This window comes from Ursus maritimus, unplaced genomic scaffold, assembly GCF_017311325.1.
Source record: "Ursus maritimus isolate PB19 unplaced genomic scaffold, ASM1731132v1 scaffold_4, whole genome shotgun sequence".
NCBI lineage: Eukaryota > Metazoa > Chordata > Mammalia > Carnivora > Ursidae > Ursus > Ursus maritimus.
In genome coordinates, this window is record NW_024426552.1 from 79,308,103 (window position 1) to 79,335,935 (window position 27,833).

A 27,833-nucleotide genomic window follows, 5' to 3' on the forward strand; every position below is an offset into this window, starting at 1 on the left:
ACCAGTAAGGATAAGGGCTTGGATAACCTTGAAGGGCCTAACAATCGACACAAGACAAGAAAAGAGCCTTAAGAGAGTTCAGCATATAAAATTCTACTCATAGCAGGCCGCGTGAGATTTGCGAAGAGCAATCCCATCAGTCCCCCTCCCCATCCATCTCCCGCATTAACACTTAGCAACTCCGCTCTACAGAGTTTATTGGGTTTATAACTGGACAAAGTCACACGTGTACAAAATGAAGCTCACACTATCCCAAAGCAGAGTAGGGATTGAGGGCTGGGGATCCGTTACTGGCCTTTGGGGGAGCTCCGAGGTGAGGGGCAGCCAACCCTCCCACTCCAGAGAGATGTGGCCACAGGGGAGGGGAGGAGAGGGAGCCCACCTGGCTTTGGTCACAGAACACAGAGCCTGGCACTGGGCCAGGGCAGACAGATGGATGGTGGAGTAGGAGTCCCAAAAACCACCCTGCCCAGGGAGCCCAGGGACTGCTCCACCAGTCCCGCTCGCAATGTGGTTGGTCCAGACCTAGACTCAGGGGCTGGTGCAAAGGGAAGGCAGCAAAGCAGGAGGGAGGAGACACTGAAGTGTGGTGGCCCAGGGCACCCAGACCTGTGGAAAAGGGCGGGTGGGGAGGCAGGCTAGCTGCTACTAGGCAGCTAGCAGCGGGTCTCATAAATGCCGCTGCGGCCAATGTAGCGCACCCATTTGATGACATCATGGTCGCTGTAGTTCAGCTTCGGTTCAAACACCTTCAAGTAGCGCACCTTGAGGCCAGAGGGTGCGAATGGCACCTGGGCAAGGGACAGCTCCAGTTAGGAGTGTAGTCTTCCACTCACAGCTGCTCTCCTCTGGGAAGTTCTGTAGCCCTGACCTACTTCATCTCTATTACAGGTGTTTCAATGATTGGGGTCCTGAAAGAAGCTGGGGAAGCTTAAGAAGGGTCTTCTTAAGAGGTTACTATAGAAAGGCATATCCAACAGTAACTAATAATCACCTGGGTTTGAAGTCAGGCCCTGCCTGTGATAACTTGAATCAATTCCTTTAATCAGCAGGAGGCAGCAACCAAAGACCCACTGTAGAACTTATCCTGCTCAATATTATGGGCTTAAAAAATAAGGTGGAGAAAATTATATGTCTAACATGCACAAAGCAAAGTCAGCCCATTCTCCTGTCTGTAAATAATTTGGCATTCAAGCAATCTAAATTTTTCCAAAAAATTGTTTTATGACAGCTTAAGAAATCAAAGATTTTTATCAGCGTGAATAGTAATTTCTAGTAAGGCCTGAAGGCGGAAGGAATGGGTGTATGAATTAAAAGTCACTTCCCCTCTCTAGGTCTCATCTGCAGGTAGTAAGGTGCAGAAGTTGACCTGAACAATCCTAAGACCTTTCTTAGCACACCCTGCCACAGCTCTAGGCCCTTCCTTTGCCATACCTCAAAGTTCATGGAAATGGGGGGTCGAGCCCATTTCTTCTTGTCATTGGTGGGCAGAAGTTCAATCTCTGCGCTGATCTGCGATTCCTTCATGCCTGCCATGCGCTTGATCCTGGGAACAGAGGGGCAATAAGCAGCAAGTGCCCCTGATAGCTTGGAGGAGTTTCAAGGTGGAGGGTGCTTTTTTGGAGGGATTGGGGGGGGGGGAAGAGAACTGAAGAGCTTGTGGGAGATGCCAGGACAAAAAGTATGGGGAAGACCCTGATAACCACTTGTTATGGAACCTTGGGTCTGCTATTCCTTTAGCACTGTGGGCTGCAGTTTCAGCTTAGATACACAGGCATGCTATCCCCTGCTCGCTATTCCACAGAAATATTACAAGGGCAAACAGGGAAAAACATGAAAGCATTTTGATAATAAATGCATGCATGCACCCAGGTGCAGGCATGTGCACACTCATACAGAGGTATAGGGGTGACAGCACAAGCAGAGGCTCCTGAAGAAACAGGCGCCCCCCCAACACACACACACACACACACACACACACACACTCTCTCTCTCTCTCTCTCTCTCTCTCAAGAGAATGAAGGTAAAACTTAAAAGAGGGTACACCAAGGCATCTTGAGCCCTGCAGTGGCTTTGTGAAGGAGACTCACTTCCACACGATGGCGTTTTCACTGGCCTTGTACTTGGCCTTCCCCTTCATGCAGATCACCTGTACCCCGCTTGTGTTCAGCGGGGTTGGGATCCTCACCTAGAAGTGATACACCTGTCAGGGAGCTCGGTCAAACCCTGACATCAGCTGCCTCTACACCTGGAGACAGTGTTTCCTCCTTCCCAAGTCCCTTGTTCTCACCTCAATCTTCTGAGCCAGTAACGAGGGCTTGAAATTAGACTTGATGACCACCTTGACCTCCAGCTTGGTGCGTCCCACTTCTCGCACTAGTGGGATCACCCGGAAAGGAAGGATGATGTCCTTGGTGGTACGATACCTTTAGGAGTAGGGAGCAAGGTTGGCACAAAAGAGCCTGTCCTCCTCCCTCTCCCCCATCTCTCTTGGCCAGCAGCACCCCCTGCCTCCTCACACCCCAATGGCACCTCATTAGCTCAAACTCTCCATCTGGTGGGATGAAGCTGATGCTGCGTTCAGAGTCAAACTTGCTGAGTCGCACACACTGGTGGAAGGTGCAGTCATCGATGGCAATTGATTGCTTCCCACTGTGAGCAGGGGCAGAAGGTCTCCTCGTTGGTACAGAAGAGTGGCAGGAGAGAGTTGGACTGGGAGACTATCGCACCCCCAAAGGCTGAGTGAGGCCTGAACTACAGACTGTGGAAAACTACCAGAATGCAGCTTTTTGACTCAGGGGTCTCTGATGCTGACTTAGGGGTGAGTGGGAGCTTTGCAAGCTCATCACCTCAGCAGAACTTTGCTGCTTAGGACCCAGAGGTTTCAGGCACACTGGACAGAGGCCATCATATGTATAAAAGAGTCTCGGCCCTGGGGATCAAACAAAGGGGCCATCTCTTCAAGTAAGATGAGGACAATTCTCTCATCTCTTGTAAGCACAGATGTCAAGAGCAACCAGGCAAGCACACCCTTGGGAAGAGGGAATCTGCATTACTGCAGAAATGATATCTCAAAAGAACCTGTGACAGACCAAGCCCTGCTCAGCCCTCCAAGGTCCACCCTCTCCCACCAGCAACCCTGCTCAGGCACCTCTTGCTTGTTTCATCAGCTGTGCCTTTGCCTTGCTTCTCAATGACAATCTTGTCATTCATCCCAAACTTGCACTCAGGCATGCCACTCAGGTAGCTCTTCATCACCACCCGGCCTGACACATGCGCGCTCAGCACCTGCCCTGGTGATAGATACATGGGGACATCTGAGTTAGAATGAGAATCCTGCCCTGCCCCTGCCCCTCCAGCTTCATCACGAGAGGGCTCTCACCCTGGGGGGACATGAGGAGGTTCACACTCTCCAGCACATCCAAGAAGAGCTCATTCCGGCGATACTTGATGCCCTCCCGCCGCCATCCAATCTGCCCGGTCACCTGGCTGGTGATCTGGGATTGCTCTTCTTTTGTCTATGTGGAGGGACAGAGAAAAACACTAATGGCCTCATTCTTCTCCACCTTCAATGATCCTGTCTCTATCCCCACTCCACTCTCACTCCCCTTCCCTTTTAGTCCCCACCCTGTAACTCATCCTCCCCATAAGCTTCATGCAGCAGGGCCTGAAGAAAACTGGAGCAAAGCTGCAAAGGTGGAAGCTGGGGGAACAGCTTACCTGATGCTGGAGGCCAAAGGGCCAATGTGATGCCCACAGGAAGCAGTAGGGGAGCACAGACGGGAAGAGGCAGGCAGAAAAGAAGGAGAAGGCAGCTATAAGGCCTGGGTCCTAGAGGAGGGCCCACGCTCTCTCCTCCTGAGGAACACCAGGCCTCCAGGGCAGCCCACACCCTTCCTTCCCCCAGTGCAGAAGGAAACTGCTTGAACTGTATTCCCAGTAACAGAGATGCTGAGTCGGCTGCTCCTAGGGTGGAGGGCCACATACAGCAGAACAGGCCTGCAATCGTGGTAGAGGGCTCAGGTCAGCACTTCCTGTCAGAGGTGGGCTCTTGAGTCTGCTGGGACAAGGCGGGGGGGGGGGGGGGGGGGGGGGGGGGGGGCTTGCTGTGGCTGTCCCACTGAATACCTGGCTCTTGATACCCTGCTGAGTGATGAAGGTTTTCAGTGCGCCTGTCTCTGAATTCTGTGGATAGCCAAAGTCCAGGATCTCTGCAAAAGGAAGGGAACCATCAACTCCTGGAAAAAACTGAAGGCTTCCTCAGTCCGATCCCTCCTCTGGCCTGGACATATCTGGCCAACACAGCTCTAGAAGAGTATGGGATCATCTGCAGCAATGTCCTCTAGTTTTGTATCATTTACTGGGATTTGTGCTTCATAAGAGAACAAAGTTAAAACGTCAGATGTTTTCACAGAGAAAACCAGAAGAATCTCGTGGCCAATGGGTGAGAGATCAAGAAGCACTGAGTCCTTAAAAAACAGATTCTGGGAAGGTAGAAAGACTCTGTTCCTTTAAATCATACCCTACAGAGGAACAGAGATAATGCAACCCCAGAAGTTGGTAATATCTCACCCTCCTTCAGGCTCTGAGGCAGCTGTTGAGATAGAAAGCTGGAAGGTCAGTGAACTAAGGCCCAAACCACAAAGGTAAGAGGGAAATGTGCTTAGCTGCAGGAAGCCCAGCTACCAAGCCCCACAGTTAGGTTCCTAGCCCCCTGAAATATCTTTTGGTCCTCCTCCCCTTCTCCCCACCTCCACTCGCTAGCCTATTTCTGTGTTCTACTTCAGAGCAGCCTTTAGGGCTGAATTTAGACTGGCCTTTTCAAGGCTCAAAAGACCAGACAGTCAGGAAAAGAAAGTTTACAGGACACTGGAGGGAACCTCACACGTGCTCCTACCTCCAGGCTAGGCCCTGTCAGGTCCATCCCCACCCTAGGCCCACCGCCCTGCCAGCCTCACCATCCAGCAGCTCATATATGAGCACAAAATTGTTCTTGATGTTCTCCTCGCTGATCTTGCCAAAGTAAGCAGCCATTACGTCACACATCTTATAGAGGAATTCGAAGACCATGGCAGCATTGACATTCTGCTTGGTGACAGCTGCCAACCAGATGTTGGACCGCTTAACATGGAAGAAACTGGTGCGAGCGATGTTGGTGACGGGACTGCGCACCTGCTGCCGGGCGTGGATAACATTGACCCGAAAGGCATCCACTGCATTCCTCCTGAGGGAAAAGGGTACACAGGGGCTGCTCAGCACCCCGTCAAACCTCATTCCATGGGGATCAACCACAGCTGCTAACAATCTTTCCCCCCCTTCACTGCTTAAGTCTGACACATATCCTGAAGCCAATGTCTGAACCACTGGGGCAGTTCCCTTGTGGCTCCCAGCAGAGGCATGGGAGGAGAGCCAGAGCTGAGCTGGTATCTGAAGGCCACCAGAGACAGGGAAGTCAGGTGGGAATGACAGGGGGACAGGTGTAGTGTTAATAAAGTGCAGTCCATCAGGCTTAAGGAGGTATGTTCCTGACTCCCAGGCGTGGCCCCAATTTCCCAGCTGCCACCTCTCTACCTTCTCAGTAAGCTCCACACCCAAATGAGAAAGATACCCTGCTTCTTCTTCAGTTCTCCCACTTGTGATCCTACCAGTGGGGAGGCCTCGCTCTTCTAGAAGTGAGACAAAGCCAGCGTGACTTCAGAGAAGGCTCTAATCTACCGAGGAAGAAGCACCAAAGGGCCATGGAGCTGGGCCATTCATTCCTGTCCGGGATCCAATTCCAGGACAAGTTCAGGAATTGAAAACAGATGAAGAAAACAATGATGGGGGGCAGGGCCCCCCACCCACCTGTACCTGGGTGGCAGCTTGATAGGCTGCTTACCTATTGCTACGGCAGCCAATGAGATGGGATGAGAGAAATGACGCCAGCAAGAAGAGGAGAGTGACAGCAACGAGAGAGAGGATTAGACACACAACACACTGGGGTGGGCAGCACACACCATGAGGTGGAAGCAGACGAGCAACAGGCAAGGGGTGGAAAGCATAGCAAGGCACGCAAGACAGTATGTACCCTGGCTTAAGCAGGTCCATCCAGGGCAGGAGGGGGTGCGGATAGGTGTAGCCAGCCAGGTTCAGGCAAGCCAGGCACTCCCACAACTCTAGTTCATGCCCACCACCAGCCAATGGATAAACAGCCGCAAAAGCCAGGCCAGCCCACTAGCCAGAGAGCTGGGAGCCAAGGAGCTAGGGCACTGCAGCAGGCCCATTCTGTAACTGTCTATCCTAAGCTCTTAAAGGAAGAAAAACAGGGCAGCATGACCCAGAGGAGCCTAATGTCATTAGAGCTGCTGAGGCTAGGATGTGTCCCCTCACCCAGGAAAGAACAGTGGCATGCAGGGTGGGGCAGAATGAGAAGGCAGGCCGTGCCTCCTTGTTAAGGTGTGAGGGACCCAGAACAAGGAGCTCTTCCAGGTCTACTCTGATAGGCCAGAAAGGGCCGCATGGCCTCCCTGCCCTTCCCTCAGTGACCCGGAGAGTGCCTCAGGCTTGCTCACAACCTCTCTTCTAGGAGTGGCCCAGAGGAACTGAAAACAGCTGAGTCAGCAGCCTGCCTCCTCCTGAGAAAGGGAGTGGGAGAGGATTTGGCAGCCTGGAGAGGCTTTCAAGAGAATCCAGTGAAGGCTCTCACCATGAGAAGGGCTTCTGAGAGCCAGACTTAGATGGACTAGTACCACCAGCCCAGCCACTAACTTTACCCCCCGGAAAAAGATCTCCCTCCTCCTCAAAGGAGGAATTAATCTGCCAGGGCAAAAGCACTCATCTCCAGCAACTAGGTCTGTCACTAAGGGAAGCAGAAGGCAGCAAGGGCAAGAGTTCCTAAGACTGTGGAGGCCACACCATTCCACAGGTCCCACCTATTGCAAGGCCAATACCACCAGACCTAACGGGAACCAGGCTGTATTAGCTGAGCTTCTTGGATGCAGCGAGGGATGGGGGTGGCCCAAGTCAAGTCTCTGGTAGGAACGGACCTGGTCCTGCATGCTGGGGAGGAGGGATGAAGGGTGGGGGCACAGCTGGCTCAGCCAGGGGACTCACCCGATGTCATCTCGGTAGACCCGGGAGATGAGCACCTCCCCCTTGTGATTATAGATGAATAAGCCTCCAATCATGGCGGCAGCTCAGTCTCCAAGGCCCATCGCTCTGAGAACAGACCTAAGACAGGCGGAGGCAGGGTAAGGGAAGGCCTGAGAACCTCTGCCAACATCCCCTGTGGGGCTGTGCAGGTCACTGGCTGGGCTTTTTTTCCTGACTCAACCCTCCAGTAAGTGACCCTGAAGCCCTCCCCAGGCATGCCCCTCCCCTTAGCCAGGCTCCAGTTCCTGTTTATCCCACACTGGAAAGGAGAAAGAAATGGAGAGGGACTTGGGCCCAGGATTCTAAGGCCATTTTGACCCTCCCTTTTCTGGGGCTGAGCCCAGAGAGTATCCCCCTCCCCCTCTTCACAGTGCTGAGCTCAGCACGGATCCTTTTTGGCCCCTTCCTGTGCAGACTCTCACCCAGGCTCTAGCCGGTGAGTCACTGTGAAGGCCTGCCTGCGGCTGCAGGAATGGCGGTAGGAATTACTCCACTTGGTTCAGGCCTGGGGCCCCCAGGCACAGCTTTAGGAGCACCCGGTCTCTCAGGCTCTACTACCCTTCTGAGAAGACAGCAGGGCCTGAACCTCGGGCTCTCTAATTCACAGAAGTCTAAACATTCCAGGAAAGCGTGTGCAGGGCATGGGGAGGAGTGAAGGGAGGCCTTAGGCCCTGACACCGACCCAGGAGTGTGGCTCCAACCAATCCCAGGCAGTCAGATAAGCAGGCAAAAGAGCAGTGTAGAAAGGCCCCAGCCCTGGCAGACTACACTTCAATGACCCAAGCTTCTTATTAGTTATTTTTAACCACCTCCCTTTCAAAAAGGGAGGATCCCTCTCAGCTCCCAAATGCAATAAAAATAAGGGGGTGAGGGTATAGGTTCATAAAACGAAGAGATCAATCAATCCAGCTGAAAGTCTATGATTCCAGACCCATGACATAACTCCTTTCTGGCCTGAGTACCTATAAGCAAGGGGCGGAATACGTGAATTATCCAAATTATTTGGGTCAAACTAATTTAGACTGTTTGCAAGAAGAAAAAGGGTTAATTTAGTTCTAGATTTCCTGAATTAGCTCTGGTATTAATTTCACAGGGCAGAGGGAGTTTAGCAGACTTTTCTAAACTGGAAAATAAAGCCTATTACTGTGGCCATCAGGGTCTCCCAAACTCAGTGAGCGGTCTCTCAAGGTGGTGGTGGTGGACGCATTTCACCCCTCAGTCCCAAAGACGCTGGGAGAAGAAATGCAAAATGGAGGTAGAGCCCCGGGCAATGAAGCAAGTTCACAGGTATAAAGTGGTAGGGACCTCAGAGCAGCAGAGGAGCAGAGGTGGGGCCCAGGACAGGAAGGGAATACTGAGTTAAAGGGAAAGACTGGTAGAAACAGCCAGGCGGTCTACTCCAGGTGAGCCTGCAGCAGCAACAGGCTAGGGGGGAATGTGGGGGGACATCTGGAGGAAGGAGTTTCCAGTGTGGCAAAGGTCAAGGCTTTGAAGAGGAAAAACAGCAGGGAGAGACTGACAGTGGTGAATAAGGGAAAGCTGGGGCTGCGTAACTTGCTTTGGGGTTCAAGCGTAGAGGCATGAGCGGGTGGTGGGCTTTTCGCCCTGGGGAGGAAGACGTCGCGGGAAAAATATGGCTCCACGGGGGTGCGGCGGCTGTCACAGGCCTGAGGAAAAAGCCGCGGGGTGTCACTCAACTGGGGGGAGGGGGTGCCGCAGGGTGGGAGGCTTGTCACAGTCCAAGGAGGCGGCACAAGGGGGTGTCACTGTCCTAGGAGATAGGGGAATTGTCCTTGCGCTGAGATGAGGAGGCGCCAAGGAGCAGGGGGGTTGTCACGATCCAGGGGAGGGGGGCGCCGCGCGGCGTCCCCACTCTGGGAGGATTCCAGTAAGTCTCCCTCTCACGGGAGGCGCCCGGACGGGTCAGGTGGAGGGCGCCGCTCCTTGCCCGTCCTGCAACCGCGCCCCGGGCGCCCCCGCCCCGCCGTCAGCTCCCTCCCGATCTGAAGGCTGAGGCCACTCCCGGGTGTGGGCAGTTTTCCGCGTAGCGCAGTGCAGGGAAGGGCAAAGCTGGGCAGCGGGGCAGGCGTTCTCCCTCACCCTTGGCCAGATCCCGAGCTTACCTGGTGTTCGCGGCCCCCTGCTCGGCCCGCCCGGCCACTCTCCAGATCCCAAGATGTCCGCCCGCCCCCTGCTCGCCTGCCCGCTGCCTCGGCTTTCACCGCAGTGCCGCGGCCCCGCCCCGAACACAGTTGCGCGTGCGCATCCGGCGATGGCGCCGACTACATATCCCGTCAGGCCCCTCAACCGTCTCGCTTACAATTTTAAGCTTTCTAGGTTTAGCAAAACTACAACTACCGACGGCCTTCGGCGGGGTAGGAGCGCCTTAGGATAGGAGTGGCCTTATTCAGCCTTTCACGAAATACACATCCCATCATACGCCACCACACTCACTTCATTTTCCCCTCTGAGCATTCTGGGAATTGTAGTCTGCAGTCCATCCTGTTCCTATTTCAGTGTTTAGGAGAGCTTCAGAGGATTAATGCCGTTTGTTGAAGCCCATCTGTTAAGCCTGAGATTGCTGTAGGCCTTCTCCGTCTCTGGAGTCCGAGGACTGGCTGTGCTCACTTTACACACACACGACTTGGCAGAAGTGTTTGTACTGAATTTCCTGCTTTCTAACACCACCTCTGATTCTCCCAAGAGTTTTTCATCAAATATTTGTTCCAGACATGAGCCGTTTCCCAGGGATCAAGACCCAAGTAAAAGGGCAGGGAGCGAGGAGGCAAATGCTTGTAAGAAACTAGCCAAAGTTTTTCAAGAATGTCTGTTCTATCCCAGCTGTACATATGTATGTGACCTCTCGAGCCCAGGACCTGTGTGCCTTCTAGTGACAGCACATATGTTGCTTAAAAAACCATTGGCAAGTTTAACTGGACACAGAATTTGAAATCCCCTCTCTGATGGACAGAGTTAGCCTTCGCAACCAGGCTGAGAAGAAGAGACAGAGAAAACCCTCAGACATGAAAGGCCTGCTTGACTTTTGCAGGACCTAAAGAAAATGTTAGCTCTTCTCTTTCTGTAGGGAGAGATGCCCTGCTGCCTTCACTGCTGCTAAGCCCATCATGCGAGGAAGGGCAAAAAAGGGCAAACCTGGTTGCAAACCCTACTGTCCCAGCATCCTCCTGCTACAAGCCAGGATGCGGCAGGATGAAGATCTGGCCTCCCTGAAATGGTGGTCACAGTGTGAATCTATTGAGTGACCAAACATAGGCATTTCTAATTCGTGAACCAGAGCACTCAAAGCTTCACTGCTACCTTTCCAAAAGCTTTATCTTCAGTAATACCCTACCAATTTAGAGTAAATAATTAATAATAATAATAATAATAGCTACCATTTATTGAGCACCTATTCTACTGTGTGCCAGGCACTGTGCTAGGCACTTTTCGTACAATATCTAATTTAAATCCTCACAACAACCCTGTGAGGTAGGTATTATTATTGTCATTTTACATATGAGGGAATTGAGGCTCAGAGAGATTAAATAACTCTCTTATCACAAAACCAAAAAGTAGCAGAGCTGGGATTCAAACCCAGAACAACCTGACTCCAAATCCCATGCTCCTGTGAATTAGAGTAGAGGCAGGGGGAGAGGAAGGACCATATTCAGGAAAGATTGTTGGAGTGGAATGGATATGATATGCTGACTAGTAAGATATAGGGAGGGATTTAAGCCCATAAATGTTCCTAGCTGGTGTGCCTATGTAGACTGTGATAAAGATAACCAGGATTGGAATTCAGGAGGAACACACTTGATGGGGGAAATGAGTTGAGTCCATATGGATATATCCATGGTGATGTCCAGTGGGTGATAATACAGATCTAAAATTTGGAGGGAAATTATGGCTGGAGATACGTGTTTTAGAACCACCAGCATATCAGTGGCAATTGAGGACATCAGGATAGATGACATCATTTGGGGGGTAAACATAGAGGAAAGAGAAGTGAAACAAAGACGAACACTGAGAGCACCAACACTGAAGGCATGAGCAATAGTGGAGGAATTCTCAAGTTAGCTGAACATGGCAGAGTCAGAAAAGAAAAAGTATAGGAGGCAGCCCTATACTGGTGGCTAGAGAAAGCCATGGCCTGGATTGGGAGCAAACCTAGAGCTCCTAGAAGGCAGGCAAGACTGAGTCATGCTTCCAACACAGCCCTTGGTCACCAAAACCCCCAGAAGTATTGGTTAAATGAATGAATGCCAAAATGCCCCTACCCTGGTTTGCCCCAAAGCCTGGAGCTCAAGACTTAATCCTACTCTTGACACCCCAGTCCTAAAAATATGGACACCTAGGTGAGCCAGGAGAATTTATAGAAGAGGTTTAAAGAGAAAGTCATGATTTGCTTAAACTGGAGATAGGGTAAAAATTAAAACCTGGCAATTTAGGAGTCTCAGAAGTCCCCCTGCCCAACCTTTCTCTGGGGTATCATGGTAACTGTGAAATCAGGGAAGGGTATGTGCAGTAAGGGGCAGGGTGAGAACAACCTGCCAGTTGCTTGGGGAGTCCTCTGCTGAGCCTAACCTGAGACCCAGCTTACGAGTTGGAAGGCAGGGGACCAGCCCTACAACCTGGGAGAGAGGGTCCAGCCCTCTGGGTAGGGACCAGCCCTGAGGCTTAAGTGAACTTGCATAGGCACATGTGTGTATGTGTGTGTGTGTGTAAGAGAGAAAGAGAGAGAGACAGAAAGAGAGGAGAGAGAGAGGGATGGGGCAATCTCTGGAAAGGGGAACAGAGTCTCTCATACATGGGTGAGAGGCTGAAGCCCTCCACAAAAGCCTAGTGACTCAACATGTTGAAATGGGGGTGTGGGAGCTGAACATCCTTGGGAAGCCCTGAAGGGCTGTTGAAGCAGGGTTCCTGGTCTCCTCGGAGGCTGGGCCTCCCCTTGCTGGGGGCTCACAGAAAGTCAAACAGCCCGAAATTCTTGGCTGCTCCAGGCCCAGGAAAAATTGAGGGAAGAAAAAAGAAAGAAAAGAAATGTTTCAGGCCCAGAGGTGAGATGAGCCTGTTGGTTAGTAGGGTTAGGGGTCTGAAGGAACCAGCACACAGGGCAGGCATAGGGGTATAGATGTAGGGGTAGCGCAGATATGCTTCCTGGAAGCCACTAGCAGCTCAGGCAACTGAGGGGGCCCTTTGGGCTTCTAGTAAAGGCGGGCACAGGCTGGGATAGATTGGATGGTTATTGGAAGTGACTACAGCTCTAGGGTGCAGGACTGAGGCGGCCCAGAGGGCGGGGTGGGGGGGCAGTTAGGAGGAGGGGCAGATGAAGCAAGTATTTTTTGGTGTCATTATTGTGGGGGAGAAGTTAAGAGATTAACACACATGCTCGAGGGGATGCGGTTAATGGATGCACCGGATGTAGCTGGAATGAATGGTGCAAGTTTGCTGAAGGGGGAAAGGTGGGGATAAAGGGGTGAGTGGGCCCCTAAGGGTACTGCCAGGGTCAAATCCTGACGTGTGTGGAGGGAATAAGGAGCAGCACCAGCAAGTCGGGTCCCAGTGACATGAAGGATCCTGGGAAGGCCTACGCAGCAGTTAGTGGACAGAGGGACAAGCTGGGGCAGGTGGCAGGTTAGGGGCCGCAGTGGCGATCGGTGGGTGCACCCCGCCCTCACTGCGCCCAGCGAGCAGTTAGCGCGCCTGAATTTAGTTCAATTTATTTCCCTTTCAGGTACCAGACAAAGTAAAAAAGACGGACGGATGGAGAGAGGGACGCAGCCGCCCGGGTGTGGGAGTGGGATGGAAGTGGGAGAGGGGCCCTGTTCACATCACATCCACAAAGAACTCACTGGGGTTTCCCATGGCCATGCGGAAGGACTGTCTGCTGGCTGTCAGTTCGGGGGGCACAGAGGCCAGGTCGCGGCCCGGAGGGGCTCCTGGGGGCCCCATGGCCGCGGGCGGTGGGGGCATCATCAGCATGGGGGGACCGTAGAGCGGGGGCACGCCGGGGGGGCCGTAGCTCGGGTGCGTGTGGTGGCTGCGCAGGCTGCTGGCCATTGAGTGATGGCTGCGGTGGCTATGCTCGCTGGCGGCAGGACCCGAGCGCTCGCTGGGCGCCCTTTCCCGCGGCCCCCGCAGGCTGCTGCGGGTTGTGTGGTCCGACTCGCTGCCGCTGCCTCCGGACTTCGAGTCCCCCGCCTTCGGGTCCTTCTCCTTCCGCCGGTCACTGCCGCTACGGTTGGAGCCACTGCTCCGGCTGCCTGTAGGGGACAGGCAGGCCCAGGGTGGGGGACGCTCAGAGCTTGCAGAAGCAGCTTGGGGCTCGCCTGTGCCCCCACCACGCCCCCTCTGCCTTACCTTCACTGTGCTGACTGCTGGCGCTGCCCCCACCATAGCTGTACCCCAGCTCTGGGAAGCCTGGGTGCGGGTTGTAGGGGTGTGGGGGCGGTGGGTACTGGTAAGGGAAAGCCATGGGCCAAGGTGCGGCCCCTGGGTGCGGCAAAGGGGCCAGCGTGTCCTGGTCAGAGGCGCCACTGGAACCATCGTGATCATGGAGGGACAAGTTGGCCATGTCTGTGGAGGAGAGGGCCAGATGAGCTGGGTCTATCCCATGCCCCCACACCCCTAGGTCAGGAGAGGTCCCTGGTCTAGATCGGGTGGGTACATTTTCAATGACACCTAACAGCAGTGGTAGTTTATCCCCCAAATGAGAGGAGGCACCGGTCAGAGATCTCTCACTTCTTCAGACCCCTCTGCCACCCACCTGAGATGGTGGAGAGGGAGACCCTGCAGACACAGCACCAAGGAAAACCCTCCTCAGGAAGGCCCTAAGCCCCCACTTCAGATGCTCAATGGCCAGTCCTGACACCCAACTCCCAGTCCTGGGGAGGCTCCCTTTCAAGGGTTTGACAGTTTCTCCTCCTTCCTCAGTAAACCGGAAGAAGGAGCAAAAGTCTTAAATAGGCAATGTTCTCCTCTGTTCACTTAGGGGAGTGTGGGAAGCTGAGAGAGCAGACAGGTATGGCAAACCTGGAAGTCATTAGGCACGATACAAAGCCCTTCACCTCATGCAAATGTTACCACCATCCTATGAAGAGGGCATTAGTCACAATTTTTCCAGATGAGGAAAGTGAAGTCTAGAGAGGTTAAATGACCTGCCTGAGGTCAATCCAAACTGTAGCCAGAGCAGAAGCTTGGAGTTGCTTACTTTCTTCTTACTTTTCCAAGTTAGTCATTAGTAAAGAGTAGGGAGCAGTTTGGGGAAATGCAGGTGAAATTTTGCCCTCTCCCTTCACCTAGGACTAAAAAAAAAAAAAAAAAAAAACCCAAACCCATTATAGGCCAGAATGAACATAGGCCTTTCAGAGCCTCCCCACACAGAAGGGCCTTGGTCCAGATGGATTTTCTGGTGTTGCTGGGGAAGGTGGAAAGGGCTCAGAAAGAAAACACCCCATTCCCAGCCAGGCCTCATTCTTCACAGGATTAACATTACCTGTCTCATGACTCTGGCTCCCACAGTAAATTGTGCACTCCTTAAGGACAAGGCTGCCCCCACCTATGTTGGAACTACTTGAAAGGGAATACAAGGGGCCACCAGAAGTGATTACCTGCCTGGGACACCCCTTGCTCGTACCTCATCATACCAGGTCCCAGAGCTCTGAGAGAGCTGGAATTGTCCTATGGGCCAGCTCCTGGATACACATGGACTCCTTAAGTAAGCCAGCCCAACCTTCCAGGGGAGAAGAGGTCAGGAGAGGGGAATCTGAGAGGACGGAGGCAGTCTGTGGAGTCTACCACCTAAGCCATCAACCTATCAAGGCCTGCATGGGTGGTGAGGAGCAGGGGCCTGCCTTGGCTCATGCCCCAAGAGCTGGTGACTATTTCAGCCTCCAGGCTATTGTCCTGAGGGGAGTGACTGTGGGCTCCTAGGGATCCCAGGTCCCCAATTCTTTCCTTTGAGCCTGCTGAGGAGGCTGAGGAGAACTTGGCCACTGAGAAGAAAATGACCTCTCATCATATCCCTGAACTGGGCCTCTGGGGGTCCTTGGCCCATGGGTAGAAGACCCAGAAGGCCCCAGGGATGGAACATTTCTTGAGCAAAAACCACAGCTGTCTTGAGAAGCTTTAGGGGTCCCTGGAGGTTCAGGGCCAAGGCTGACTTCTATTAATGATGATAATAATAAACACACAGGATTGAGTCTAAGAAACCATTAATTATGATGTACCCCAATTTTAGAGATACTGAAAAGTGAAAGAAATGTTCACCTTAGAATCAATTAAATTTATGAATAATGGAGAACTTTTTTAGAGCACTTACTGTGGGCCGAACGTGGTGCTAAAAGCATCATATACGTTTGTCTTAACCTCTAAATAGCTCTGGGATAGGTTCTACTATTACCTCCAACTTACAGATCAAGAAATTGAGGCAGTTAGAGGCTGTGACTTACTCATGTTCACACGGTGAGGGCGGGGCTAGGATTTGAACTCAGAATTGTCCACCTCCAAAACCCTAAGCACCTGTCACCCTCCATCATGAACTTGTGCTCTGTAGCAACAGCCTTTCTAGTCTTGGAACCTAATCTGAAGCATTTTAAGTCAGTTTTTGGACTCCAGCCAGCAAGCACCACTGGGCTGACAAAAGGCTCCTTGAGGCAGAGGCGGCTGTGGGGAGTGGGCTTCTGCTCCCAGCCCTGAGCAGTGCTGTCCTGTTTTGAGGACTGCCCTTCCTTCCCAAGGGCTGTCTACATGCTCAGGAGGAGAAGGGGGGTTCCTTGCAAACCTTTCCTCCTTAAAAACCCTCATTGGCTTTGCACTCTCTCGGGGTCAAGTCCAAACTGCTCAGGGCAGCTTGCAGAGTCCTCTATAAGCTGGCCCTGACAGTTTTTTTCAGTTTCATCCCAAGGCCCAGCCCAACCTCAAGGGTCTGAGGAGGCTGGGAACTTGGAGCCTTAGGCCAGCCCCAGGTCCTGCCTTGGTGGAACCTGCTTGGTGCTGGGAGGGTGATCAGGGGCCAACGGTAGGATCTCTGTTTGACCTTGCTAAGACAATGTTTCTGCAACACCACACACCTAGGCAGCTCCAGGTGGTAGTAAGAAAAAGGACTCTGAGCCAGAAAGACCTGGTCCCAAGGCCTAACTCCTCTGCATCTGGCTGTGAGAATGGGTGGACTATTTAACTTCTCGAAGCCTCAGTTTCCTCAGCTGAAATAGGGATAGTGATCCATCTCCCAGAAGGTGAGGAGGCAGGGGTTGTAAGGACTGAGCAAGAGTGAAATAATGCTTAGAAACAAACAGCATGGTGCCAGAAACAGAAGAGGCACTTAGGAAATGCCAGCCCCAAGACGGGGACGCAGAGCAGGTGAAAAGGCCTGACCAGGTTCTGCTTCTACTAGAGAGGGAGGCCCGTGTCAGGCCTCAAGCTGGGCCCCCAGCTTGACTGCCCGCTCACGCCTCATGTGGGCTCCCTGGGGTCTGCTGCCACATCCCTAGGCACCTCCCCACTCCCAGCCAGGAGACAGAGCAAGGAGGTGGGGGAGGCACATACTGCCACAGAGGTCACCGAAGATGTAGTAGCACTGCTCAGAGAAGGTGATCTTGTTGACAGTGTGGCGGATGAAGCCGGCTTTTAGCAGGTTGCTGGCATACTTGCGGGCCTCTCTCCGGTCAGTGAAGCCTTCCACGTTGTGATATAGCCAGTCCACCACATCCGAGCCTGGGGGCAAGGCCGCCACTTGATTGGGAGGCCCACCTGACTTGGGCTCATCTGACTTCACAGAAGCCACAAGGCTGGGGGTGGTTCCAGCTCAAAGGAGTGGCCCAAGGGAGATCTTCGCCCCCAGCCTGCCCTGCCCCATCACTCCCCACCCCGTCCTTCATCCCACCCTGGGGCCCTCTCACCGATGAAAGCGTTGGGGATGGTAATCTTGAGCCACATGCGGTCACGGACCTCCAGCCCAGATTCAGGGGAGGCCATGGCTTTTACAATGGCGGCCATGTCACTGTGGATGGACAGGTGGAAGTCGTCTAGGCCTGGGGGTGGGAGGCAGAATGGTGAGGCAGAAAGGGGCTACAGAGTTATGTAGAGACGAGTTTGCACTGCAGATCTACCACCTAATAACTATGGACCAATGGTGGGCACATTACTGACTTCTAGGACACTTAGTTTCCTCCTCTGTAAAAATAGGGACTTTAATATTTATTTTGCAAGGATTTTTTTTTTTTTTAAAGTAGGCTCCACATCCAACGTGGAGCCCTACACAGGGCTTGAACTCACAACCCTGAGTTCAAGACCTGAGCTGAGATCAAGAGTCCAATGCTTAACCAATTGAGCCACCCAGGCACCCCATATTTTGCAAAGATATTTGAAGAGAGAATTAAATAATATAAATGAAGGTGCTTAGCATAGTGTATGATACACGTTATAATAAAAATGGCAGCCATTTACCGAGTGCTTACTTTGTCACGTACTGGGATCGAGGCTTCACTTATATCCCCTCATTAAAGACCCCACCCCCCAGAACCCGGTAGAATGCATATCATTAGTCCCATTTTACTAGAGGAAACTGAGGATTGCGGGGTGCTCAATACAGGTTCAGAGGCAAACACTGTTTAGTGAGGGTCAGGTGTCCACTGAGGGAAGCTGCAGTATGAGGTAGCTGGAATGAACTCAGCCCCCTCTCCAGCCCCCTCTGACTTTTAAGCAAGAGTTTCCACATGGGCCTTCATCAGTCCCTCCCACCTGGCCCCATCTGCCGGGCCTAGGGGGCAGGGTTGGACACTCACGCTCTGTGTCAGGGATGGAGCTGGTGATGGAAGAGCTGGTGGAGGTGATGGTGCTCAGGGAGGGGCTCATGCCATAGGCAGGGAAGGTGCCGGTCATGGCTGCAGTGTGGGAGACCCAGGCTGCAGGGTCAATGGGCCGGATGGGCTCGCCTGCAGGGAGGATGAGAGTCAGAGGCTGCCCATGCAGCCCACTGCCAGGCCCCACAGGGTAGGTATGAGGGTTCAGGGCAACACAGAAGGAAGGGCTCACGTGTGCCAAGCACCACCAGCTTTAGAGCCAAGTCCCCCAACCACTTACTCCTGGGCAGTGTGAAGCAACCACGTGGACTTGGGTCCCAGCACTTGGCTACAGTCAGGGTGATGGGCCTGAAAGCAAGGGTGTCCCTAGTGAGGGCGGGATGCATGGAGCCCAGACCAACCCCCTGCCTGACAGCCAGAAATGCTTGCCCCCTCCTTCCCAATGTCCCATCCCATCCATACCCCGGTTTGTGCACAATCTCCCGCAGTACCCGGACTGCGTCGTCATTACTCATGTTCTCAAAGTTGATCTCGTTTACCTGGGAGAGAGGGCCAGAAGTGGGATAAGCAGCTGGGTTGGGGAGGTGGGTAGGGAAGCTGAGCTTGGTGGATCAGGAGGTCTTCCCCCTACCAAGAAGTGGCCTCTAAATGAGCAGGGTACAGGGGGTAGAGATTATCTCCCTACTCCCCATCCACACCACCGTCTCCGGTGGGCAGTGGTACCTGTAACAGCATATCTCCTGGCTCGATGCGTCCATCCGCAGCCACAGCCCCACCCTTCATGATAGAGCCGATATAGATGCCTCCGTCACCACGCTCGTTGCTTTGGCCCACAATGGAGATGCCCAGAAAGTTGTACTTTTCTACAGAGAGTAATATAACCTTAAGAGGGGAACAAGGTTCCTACCGAAATTCTCAACCGCTTATTAGGAAAGGGTGGAAAGGGATGGGAACTAACATTCATCGAACCTGAATCAGGCCCTGTGTTCAGCATGGTCAAGCATACTTCCATTCAGTCCTTGCTAGCTCTGCCACAGGGACTCTTAGTCCCATTTTACAAAGCAGGCAACTGAGGTCCAGAGAGCTTCAGTGACTTTTCTAAGTCATTAAGTGGCAAAACCAGGATTCAAACTCAGACTTAAATTCTAAGGTTGGGGCTCTTTTTACTACATCCAGCTATCTCCTAAAGACAGTATCTAGGGCAGAAATCAGAGAGCAACAAGCAATGGCTGGAAAAGGGACGGGGATAGGAATCAGAAATTACTTTCTCCAGGAAGTCTTCCCTGATGCCATCCTCTGTGCTTTGTCTCTGTCATAGCCCTGATCATGAGCTACTGAAATGATCAATTTATGTGTCAGTTTATGTTTATGAGAGAAAGCTCCTTGGGGGCAGGGAACATATCTTGTGCCTCTCTGAACTCCTCAAGTCTGCCCAGTGTCTGCCATATAGTAGGCCCTCAAGAGTGTTGTTTCACCAGACTCACCCATGTTGAGAGTGACTGTGATGATGTTGAGGGACATGGTGGAGTCCGTGATACTGCTGAAGGACGAGGACTGGAATAGACAGAGGCCCTGAGCAGCACATAGAGGTGGCCAAGAACTCACTGCTCCCACCTAGGGCCTCCTCAAGGTGAGCCCTCAGCACCCCCTCCCCTCTAAGGCTCAAATCCTGGCCCAATAGGAGGGGTCTAAGGAAGCACACACCCTGGATCTGCCCCCACCCATCCCTGGCATCTCAGGGCCCGTACCCGCTCAATCCGAGAAACCTTCTGCTTCCTCCGCCGCCGCTTATGTCTTCTCATCAGGCGTGAGGCGCTGCTGAACCTGGGGGGCCCACAGTCGTTCCCCACCAGGCTGGCCCAGCCCTGCCCCACAAGAGGCACCGCAGGGCCCAACTCCCCCATGCAAAGCCCACAGCCCTCCCAGGGTCCCACCATCCTGGGGGGAGGTGGGGTCAGGGCTCCTCAGGGGTCACCTGCCCCATAGTACCAATGAAACCAAAGCCCCACCTGCTGGTGGAATCATCCTCATCCGAATCAAAGAAGCTGGTGGTCTCTAACTCGCTGCTCATAAGTGTAGATGAGCTATCATAACCCCCTGGCTCTCGCCGCCGTTCCCCCTTTGCAGTTCCATTTAGCCGGGTTGCTGCAGGGAACAGAGACAGCTGGGTTCACAGTGTCAATGTAGGAGGGAAGGGAGGACACAGGGCTGGGCTAGGGACTGCACTGGGGCCAGGCATACCCAGAGCTCAGGAAAGGGCAGAGAAGCGGGTAGCTGAATGGAAGCAGCGGGGGAAGGTGTGGGGGTGGGGAGGGAAGGCGTCTGTTCAGGAAGACGCACTGTGCTCTGGGCCATCCCTCCTGCGTGGCCGCTCGCGCTGGGCAGACACCAAGGAGTCCGTCTCTGTGTCATTGTCCAGGTTCTCCTGGCTGCCTCCACCAGCATGAGGGCTGCAGGGAAGAGAGGACTTGGTGGGAGAGGGGGCAGGCTGGGGCCTCCCTCCCCCCAGCCCTGGGCTGAGCTGATGCAGCCCTCCCCCATGGGCCCGCTCCACTCTCATGCCACACTCACTGGAAGGATGGGGGCCGGGAGTCCCCAATGCCTCCTGTGCGTTCCATGGGCGGTGGCAGTTCTGATGGGTTGTCAGCACAGAAGGGAGCCGGCTCTGGGTGTGAGCCCTCAGCAGACACCAACTGATGGGGAAAGAATGGGCGGGTATTATGGTACTGGGGCACCAAGGAAGTAGCAGGTGGTTGGCTTCTGGCAGGGCATGCAGACTCGGGGAGAATGAAGCAGGGGATATGGAGGTAGAAGAGACAGGACTGTGCAAGGTCAGCTGAGATGAGGAATGGACTCACTGCTCGTGGATGGGGAGGATGGAAGGCATGAGCTATTGCAATGGGATGGGGGCAGAGAACAAGGGTCAGTGGTCCAAGGCAGAGATTGGCTGGAACCTGAGGCAAAGTGCCTCAAAGGGCATAGGAGACATCTGTGTCTCTGATGAGTGTTTCTGTCCCTCCCTTTCTGCACATTCCACCTCCCCCCCCCCCCCCCCGCCCCCCGCCACCTTTCACCAAGGCTACAGAGTCTGGGGTGAGAAACAGTTCAGGTAGAAATCTCAGGGGAGATTCAGATATTGAAGTATAAAACCACCAGTTATAATCTTAGCAATGCTATTCCTCTGTCTAGCCCACCGCAGGAACGCAGGAGAAGGGAGGGCCGAGGAGGGCTCCTTACCCAAGACACCACCCGGCCATTGAAGCAGGGCAGCTTGGCATTGTCGTCGGATATCTCCTCCTTCACCACTCTGCAGGGAAAGGGTGGGGGTGTCAGAGTGAGCTTTCTGGGGTGGAAATGGAAGTGTCCTCACAATCCTAATTCAAGAGATCCTCCACCCTGAACTGGGAATCATGCCACCAGCCTAAGCCTATTCAAATGGAAGCAGCAGCTCTTTAGCACCACCAGGAAGAAACCAGCCCTGCCCAGGCCAAATGCCATCCTGGGATGTCCTCTCCACTATCAGGTGATTGTAAATTACACCTGACAAATTGCTGTCCCCCATGAATGTGGCTATTCCCTAGAACCTTTGAGAGTGCTTTACCCAGCCCCAACATAGCTCTTCTGGGCTGGACTTATTCTTCCCCTCTGACCCTAAACTAGGACAAAGCATAGCCTTATCTCTGACTTCCCTTCTTGGGAATCCTGACATTCTTCTGGGAGGTGTGGATGAGAAGTTTAAGGAAATTAGGAAAGAAAAGGGCAAGAGGTATTTACTGAATATCCTCCACTGCCATTAGGATAATAGTACCAACTGCTCTCATTTACTGAGCATGTTATCATGGGCCAAGCACTAAGCTAAACACTTGAGTCATTTCATTTAATACTCACAGCAATGCTAAGATAGATACAGATGGGGAAACTAAGGCTTAGTAGGTTCACAAATTCACTTACAGTCACACCACCAATTAAAGCTGGAATTTGAATCCTGGTCAGCGTGATTCTTTAGCCTTTACTATTACCTATTATACCATCTTATCTCCCTACAGTTAGAATGCATAATCTTCACATCACCTTCATTATATGGACAAGACCCTCATTTTATGAGTAAAGAAATGGAGAAACATTCAGTAACATCCCAGGTTGCAGAGCTGGAAGATGTCAGAGCTGGAATTCAACCCCAAGCTTGCCTGACCACAAAACCTATGGTCTTTCCATGGTATTTCACATTTTTTCTCATACAGTGGCAGGTGACGTGGATCTGTGTGTGTGGTGGTGGTGGTGGGGTAGACAGTGATGTGGGGCACGGAGGCAGTGAGATGTGTTTGGCATGTAGTTTGGGTTGGGGGATGCATCAAGGCAAGAAGTCAGACCGTGATTACAGTTTGGGGCCAGGGAAAGGAATGGAAAAGTTTGCGGGCCCCAGACTGTGTCAAACACCCCAGGAGTACAGAGCTGGAAAGATGTGATCAGGGGCAAGAGGAAGACACATGCCTGGGGTTGTGAGCAGAGAGGGAAGATAGAAAGGAAGGAGGCTGGGAAGCCTAGTCCTTCCTTGTTCTTGGAGCAGCTTCTGCCCAGAGCAGGGAATGTGCTTGGCTCCTTGTGATGCTCACATTCTTGGACTGAGAGCCAAGTTCGAAGACCGAGCCTGCCCTTCTCCCTCCCATTCAGCTCTGGTTCCTCCACCATTTTCAACCCCACAAAGACCCTGGGAAAGCAGCTCTAATCATCCTGGTCAAACCCACAGAGGCAGAAAGCCTAGGGATAGAACATGCTAAGAAGAAGGGATATGGAGGTTAGCTCAGAGTCACCAGCCAGGCTGGCCACAGGGTACCCTAAGCTTGCAGTCCAATATGGGAACTGGGGCTCAAAGGAAAATGGGGTATGTGGGTCGCATGGCAGAGACTGATCTGCTCTGGAGAGGGTCTCCCTGTGGGGGGAAACGGCTGCTGAGTCCCCACCACTCCCTCCCCAGCAGTCCCCACCACACAGCTCCAATGCTACAGATGTTTCCTCTCTTTCTAGGGGTCACCGACAGGTCGCCAAGGCTCTGCTGACTCATAACGATCAGCTGATCTTCAGCAACAGCCTTGGGGGACCTCAGACAGGCCTCCCCTTCCCACCGTGGAGATGAACGGCTCAGGGTTGCACAGCACTAACACACACACACACACACACACACACACACACACACACACCCCAAGCAGAGTTGAACAAATTTGGGTTCTAATTCTGCCACTTATTAGCCCTCTATCTTAGAGACGTTTTTTAACTTTTCCAAACCTTTGTCTTATCCTGGTAAGTGGAATTTGTGACTGCCTGGCACGCTCTAGGATTACAATAAAAGCTAGTTATTAGCTGTGTCAATTTTTAGCAGGTTCCCTACTCTCTTTCCAACTAGGTGTAAGTTTCTAAGGGCAGGGACCAAACAAATCCGCACATCACTCATTGTCCATAGTCATTCATTCCCTTAAAAAGACTTTGCTAAGAGCCCAGCGGGTTTTAAATCCTGTGCTTGCCATTGTATAAACCTGAAGAAGCATCAGACCAGGAGCCTGCCTTGTCCTTGGAGGTTATGGCCCAATGGATAGTTCATACAAGTATATGGCAAGTGGGAAGTGGTCAGAACCATAAGACAACAGATGTGTTCACTGGTCAGACATCTCTTGAGTATTATTTAGGTGTCAGGTCCTGGCTAGGAGCTGGGCAGGTGTAAGGATAAACAGAATAAAGTGCCATAACTTTAAAAGCTAAATGCAGAGGATGGGGCAATTTGGACCTGGGGAAGACAAGGGAAGAGCCATGTGCTTTGGGTAGAAGGCCCAGAGGCAGGGCAGTTACGTGACATGGAGTGGGGAGCAACAGAGTTGGTAGCCCAACTTCCCACGTTGCTCCTGCCCACAGCTCAAGGCCGCTCTAGCATCCATCCCCTATCTCCCTCAGTGCTAAAAATGTTTATTCTTCCTCCCTTTCCCAAATAATTTAAAAGGGTCTGGCCTACCTTAGCTGGACAAGTACTTCTGGAAACCAGATGGGAGGTGGGGAGTCCTCAGGCCTCACAAACCAGAATCTCAAAGGGTGAGCTTGGAGAGCAGCCTTTCTCCTCTGACCCACTCTCCCATCTGTCAGCAGAGGTCGCTGGCCTCTGCCTGACCCTGGTCTCATGGGGCTAGGATAAGTGGCAGCCCTATCACCTCTATAGTTTGCCAAGGCTCAGCATCTCCCTCAGAGAGGATGTATCTGTTCAATGGTGATGGTAATAATAACACCTACAATTGTGTGATTAAGGTCTTAGACATTGGAGCCAGATTTCTGAGGCAGAATCAAGCTCTGCCACTTACTAGCTGTGTGGCCTTGGGTAAGTTACTTACGTTTTCTCTGTGCTCTAATTTCTTCATCAGTAAACTGGCGATATTAATACTTATTTCATAGGGCTATTAAGATGACTGAATGAGTAAAGATCTGAAAAGCACTAAATCAGTGCACACACACTGAAGCACCATAAAAAGAGTTCGTTAAATAAATGAAATATATATTTCTCAGTCGCTAGTTCTCTGTGACAAGACAGCCCTAGCCCTCTCCTGCTCAATAATCCTTCTAGGGATAAAAACAAAATCAATCTCCTCCTTTAGCTTTGTTTTCAACCCTGTTAAAACAGTCTACTGTAATATTTTGCAAAGGATGGTTCAAGTACCACTAACGTATGCAAGATCGCTTCAGGTGCACCTGAATGAATGTTTAACTCAATAGTTAAGTATTTATTTTTAACATATGGTAGGAAGAAATACAAATAGAAAATAAGACCTGTGATTTCATATTACTGATTGGGTCAAGCTAAGAAAGAGTGAGTGAACTGGCAGTGAATTTAAAGAACATTAAGTCAACTGTGAGCAGATGTAATGGGGACCCTATGACTGTAGTTAGGCCTGGCTTGACCAGGGGGAGTGGGACGCAGCCCAGAGAGGTCTAGGTTTGGTGGGGGGGTGCTAAGCCCATTGGGCTCAGGGGTGAGTTGAGGGTGGAGACACAGGCCTATCCTAGTGCCTCAAGGCATCCAGTCCCAGGGTGGCTCCAGCACCCGGGACCCTAGCTGATTTCCCCTACCTCATACCCTGAGGTGGCATCTTGGTCTCTTCCAACTCTGTTTTGCTCTTACCAGGCCAAGGCATCTGCCCCCCTCACTCTCACCCCACGCAGATCAATCCCTCTTCAGAATCTTCCAATCAGGGGTGTCTGTCTCTGGACTGAAGCCAGACAATCATTACTACACCAGGAGTACCCCACCCCAGGGCAGGAACAACAACAGAAGCAAGAATGGTCAGAAGCTGGGTAGCACTTCCCACTGTACAAAGCACTCACACATAGGATCTCATGGCTCATCAAACCCTGAGTTCCATGGGGAAAGGTGACAGCAAAACATGCTAGCAGAAGAGAGAAAAGGTGCTTGCTTCCTAGGGCCAAGAGGGCAGGGGTCTTGGAAGAGAACCCAGACTCATCAACACTGGGGAGGAGAATGTCTCCCCTCACTCAGCTCTGGGGCCTCAGCTCCAAATAACAGTGCAGGCCTTAGGCTGGGGCTGCAGAGACAGGCTTTAGGCCCGGAGGGCCCAGGGAAGGCCTTCCCCACAGGCCTCCAGGCCCAGTGCCCAGTTAGTGTGGGGCAGGCAAGTCTGGGGGCCTCCCCCTCCCCCAGTCCCCTGGGAGTTGGGGGGGCGGTGAGGGGATGGGCCAGGCTCCCCCTCCCAGGCCAGCTGCTACAGAACCTTCCGGCTCCAACATTCCATCCCCTCTTAAAGGGGAAGTGGCTGATTCCAAACTCCGCGTGTCCAAAGCCCTGCAGCTGGGTGGAGAAGACCCCGCCAGGGAGAGGAAGATGAAGAACTCGAAGAGACTCTTCCTGGCCCTCCCATCCAGTCTCTGAGGCCCTTTCCAAGGTCTCCCCCTTGGCCACCATCTAGAGGAAAAAGGCCCCAATTCTGAAGGGAAATCAGCACCTAGGCCAGTGGGGACTTCTCAGGGGTCAGGCACTCCAATTCCTTGACAACATCCTGAACACCCCAAAAGAAAGGGTAGACAGCTAAATAAACGTTAGGTTTTCTGGCCTTAGCTTGCAGCCTGGCCCCTGAAACCACCCCCCCAACTCCCCCTCCCCCCAGTTCAAAGTCCCACAGCATAGCCCCTAGATGCACTACTCCAAATATGGCTCTGAGTTGGGAGCTGAAAAGATGGAGAGGTCAAAGGCCGAGTGCCAAACACCCCAAATCTCTGCTAAAAAGGTGGCTCCCTTGGCAGGCGTTAGGCTGGGGACTCTGGCTCTGGAATCGTGTGGAGGAGGGGGTGTGTGTCTGTCTATGTAGGCCACTGGTCTGTGAGGAGGTGAGGGGGGTTGGAACTCTGGTTGCTTTTGGGGAGCTGGACGTCCTCCTAAACTAGGGGGGCCTAGATCCCCCACAAGAGGTAAATGGAGAGTCCCTAAAGGGGCTAGAACTCCAGCATCTGAAAAAGCCAGGGGGGGACCAAATGCCCAAGTCGCCCCCTGGAATCCAGAGTGGGGCTAGAAGCCAGTGTAGCAAAGGGAGTCCAAACTGGCCGAGAGGGCCCCGAGAAGCCGGAGGGGCCGGGGTCCCCCGGAGGTGAGGCGGGGGCCATCCTCACCCGAAATCGTCGTCCATAGACTTGAAGAAGAACTTATAGCTGGGTCGCTGCAGAACGCCCTTAAAGTCTGCCAAGGTGACGCGCTCGGCGGGCAGGGGCAGCTTCACCAGGTACGGCGTCTCCTGCCCGTCCAGGTGGTAGATGATCTTGGTCTCGCCCATGGCTCCGGCCTCGGGCCCGGCGGCCCGCGCGCGGCCTGCTCCGGCGGCCGGGCCGGGCCTCTCGGGCGGCGACGGCGCTCGGCGCGGCCCAGCGGCTCAGCCTAGCTCGGCGGCCGGCCGCGGCGCCAGCTCCCTTGTTCTCCGGCCGCTCCCGGGTCCCAGCGCCGCCTGCCGCCGCCGCGGCCGCCGCTTCCGCTCCCCACTCTCCCGGCTCGGCTGGCGACGGTGACTCTTCCGGTGGCCGCGGCCCTCCCGGCTCTGCTCCGCGGATCTGCCCGCTCCCCTCCCCCGACCCCGGCGCGGCCCCGCCCCGGCGCGAGCTCCGCCCCTGGCCGCCGCCGAGCCGCGCTGGCCACAAGGCAGAAGGCCGGGCCCTCTGCCGGGCCCCGCGGACACCCCGCCCACCCGCCGGGCGGTGAGCTCGGCTGCCTACGCTCCGGTCCCAGGCCTGCGGGGAGCTTGGTGGCGGTCGCCTAGGCTCCCCAGACAGGGAAGGGCGGATCTCAACAGGATGGCCGCGTTCGCGGACTCATCAAGGCCCTGGTTCTGGACCCAAGAGAGATCGGCTGCTCCTCAGCAGCCTGGGGGCACTTTGGTCCCCAGAGGTGGGGGGGGGGGGGTTCTGACCGGGTGTCGATGGAGGAAAGTGACCTTCACGTGGCCCTTTTAGGGTCTGTTGGAAAGCATAGCTGCTGTCACTGAGTCTACCAAACTGAGTTCCTTGAGGACAGAAGGGAATCGAATTCTGATTCCTTCTTATAAGCTCAGTACCGGACTCCTGGGTGGCTCAGTCATTTAAGCGTTTGCCTTCGGCTCAGCGTTTGCCTTGGTCTCAGGGCCCTGGGATCGACTCCCATCCCGCTCCTGGCTCAGCGGGGAGTCTGCTTCTCCCTCTTCCTCTGCCCCTCCCCTCTGCTTCTGCTCTCTCTCGCTCTCTCTCTCAAAATAAACAAATAAAAATCTAAAAAAACAAAAACAAAAACAACCTCAGTACAATACCTAGGTGCAAAGCGGTGGCTTAATAAATGGACTGATGCAGAATGAGTGTAAGAATGAAAATGAGTGCAAGACTGGGACAGTAAGT

At 53.3% G+C, this 27,833-nt stretch overlaps 2 protein-coding genes across 3 annotated transcripts; both read right to left on the reverse strand.

Annotated features, from left to right (window-relative positions):
* Window positions 1-180: 180 nt before the first annotated feature.
* Window positions 181-9,407, reverse strand: AP2M1 (adaptor related protein complex 2 subunit mu 1). Of its 2 annotated transcripts, XM_008705253.2 has the most exons (12): window positions 9,255-9,406; window positions 7,093-7,209; window positions 4,959-5,224; window positions 4,129-4,211; window positions 3,721-3,726; window positions 3,383-3,518; window positions 3,152-3,293; window positions 2,533-2,652; window positions 2,291-2,426; window positions 2,091-2,188; window positions 1,435-1,546; window positions 181-791 (listed from the first exon to the last, which is right to left on the reverse strand). In XM_008705253.2, the coding sequence occupies exons 2-12, from the start codon at window positions 7,164-7,166 to the stop codon at window positions 657-659; spliced, it is 1,308 nt and encodes a 435-aa protein (XP_008703475.1). In that variant the 5' UTR covers window positions 7,167-7,209; window positions 9,255-9,406; the 3' UTR covers window positions 181-656. The 2 variants fall into 2 exon arrangements, with proteins under 2 accessions (XP_008703475.1, XP_008703476.1); XM_008705254.2 differs by lacking the exon at window positions 3,721-3,726 and having other exon boundaries at window positions 9,255-9,407.
* A 3,428-nt stretch (window positions 9,408-12,835) lies between these two features.
* Window positions 12,836-26,779, reverse strand: DVL3 (dishevelled segment polarity protein 3). The gene is made up of 15 exons (XM_040621516.1): window positions 26,589-26,779; window positions 21,171-21,240; window positions 20,505-20,626; window positions 20,274-20,383; window positions 19,943-20,078; window positions 19,682-19,757; window positions 19,418-19,487; window positions 18,657-18,796; window positions 18,396-18,472; window positions 18,214-18,281; window positions 17,916-18,065; window positions 17,031-17,162; window positions 16,678-16,845; window positions 13,492-13,707; window positions 12,836-13,394 (listed from the first exon to the last, which is right to left on the reverse strand). The coding sequence occupies exons 1-15, from the start codon at window positions 26,747-26,749 to the stop codon at window positions 12,958-12,960; spliced, it is 2,133 nt and encodes a 710-aa protein (XP_040477450.1). The 5' UTR covers window positions 26,750-26,779; the 3' UTR covers window positions 12,836-12,957.
* Between the last annotated feature and the right edge of the window lie 1,054 nt (window positions 26,780-27,833).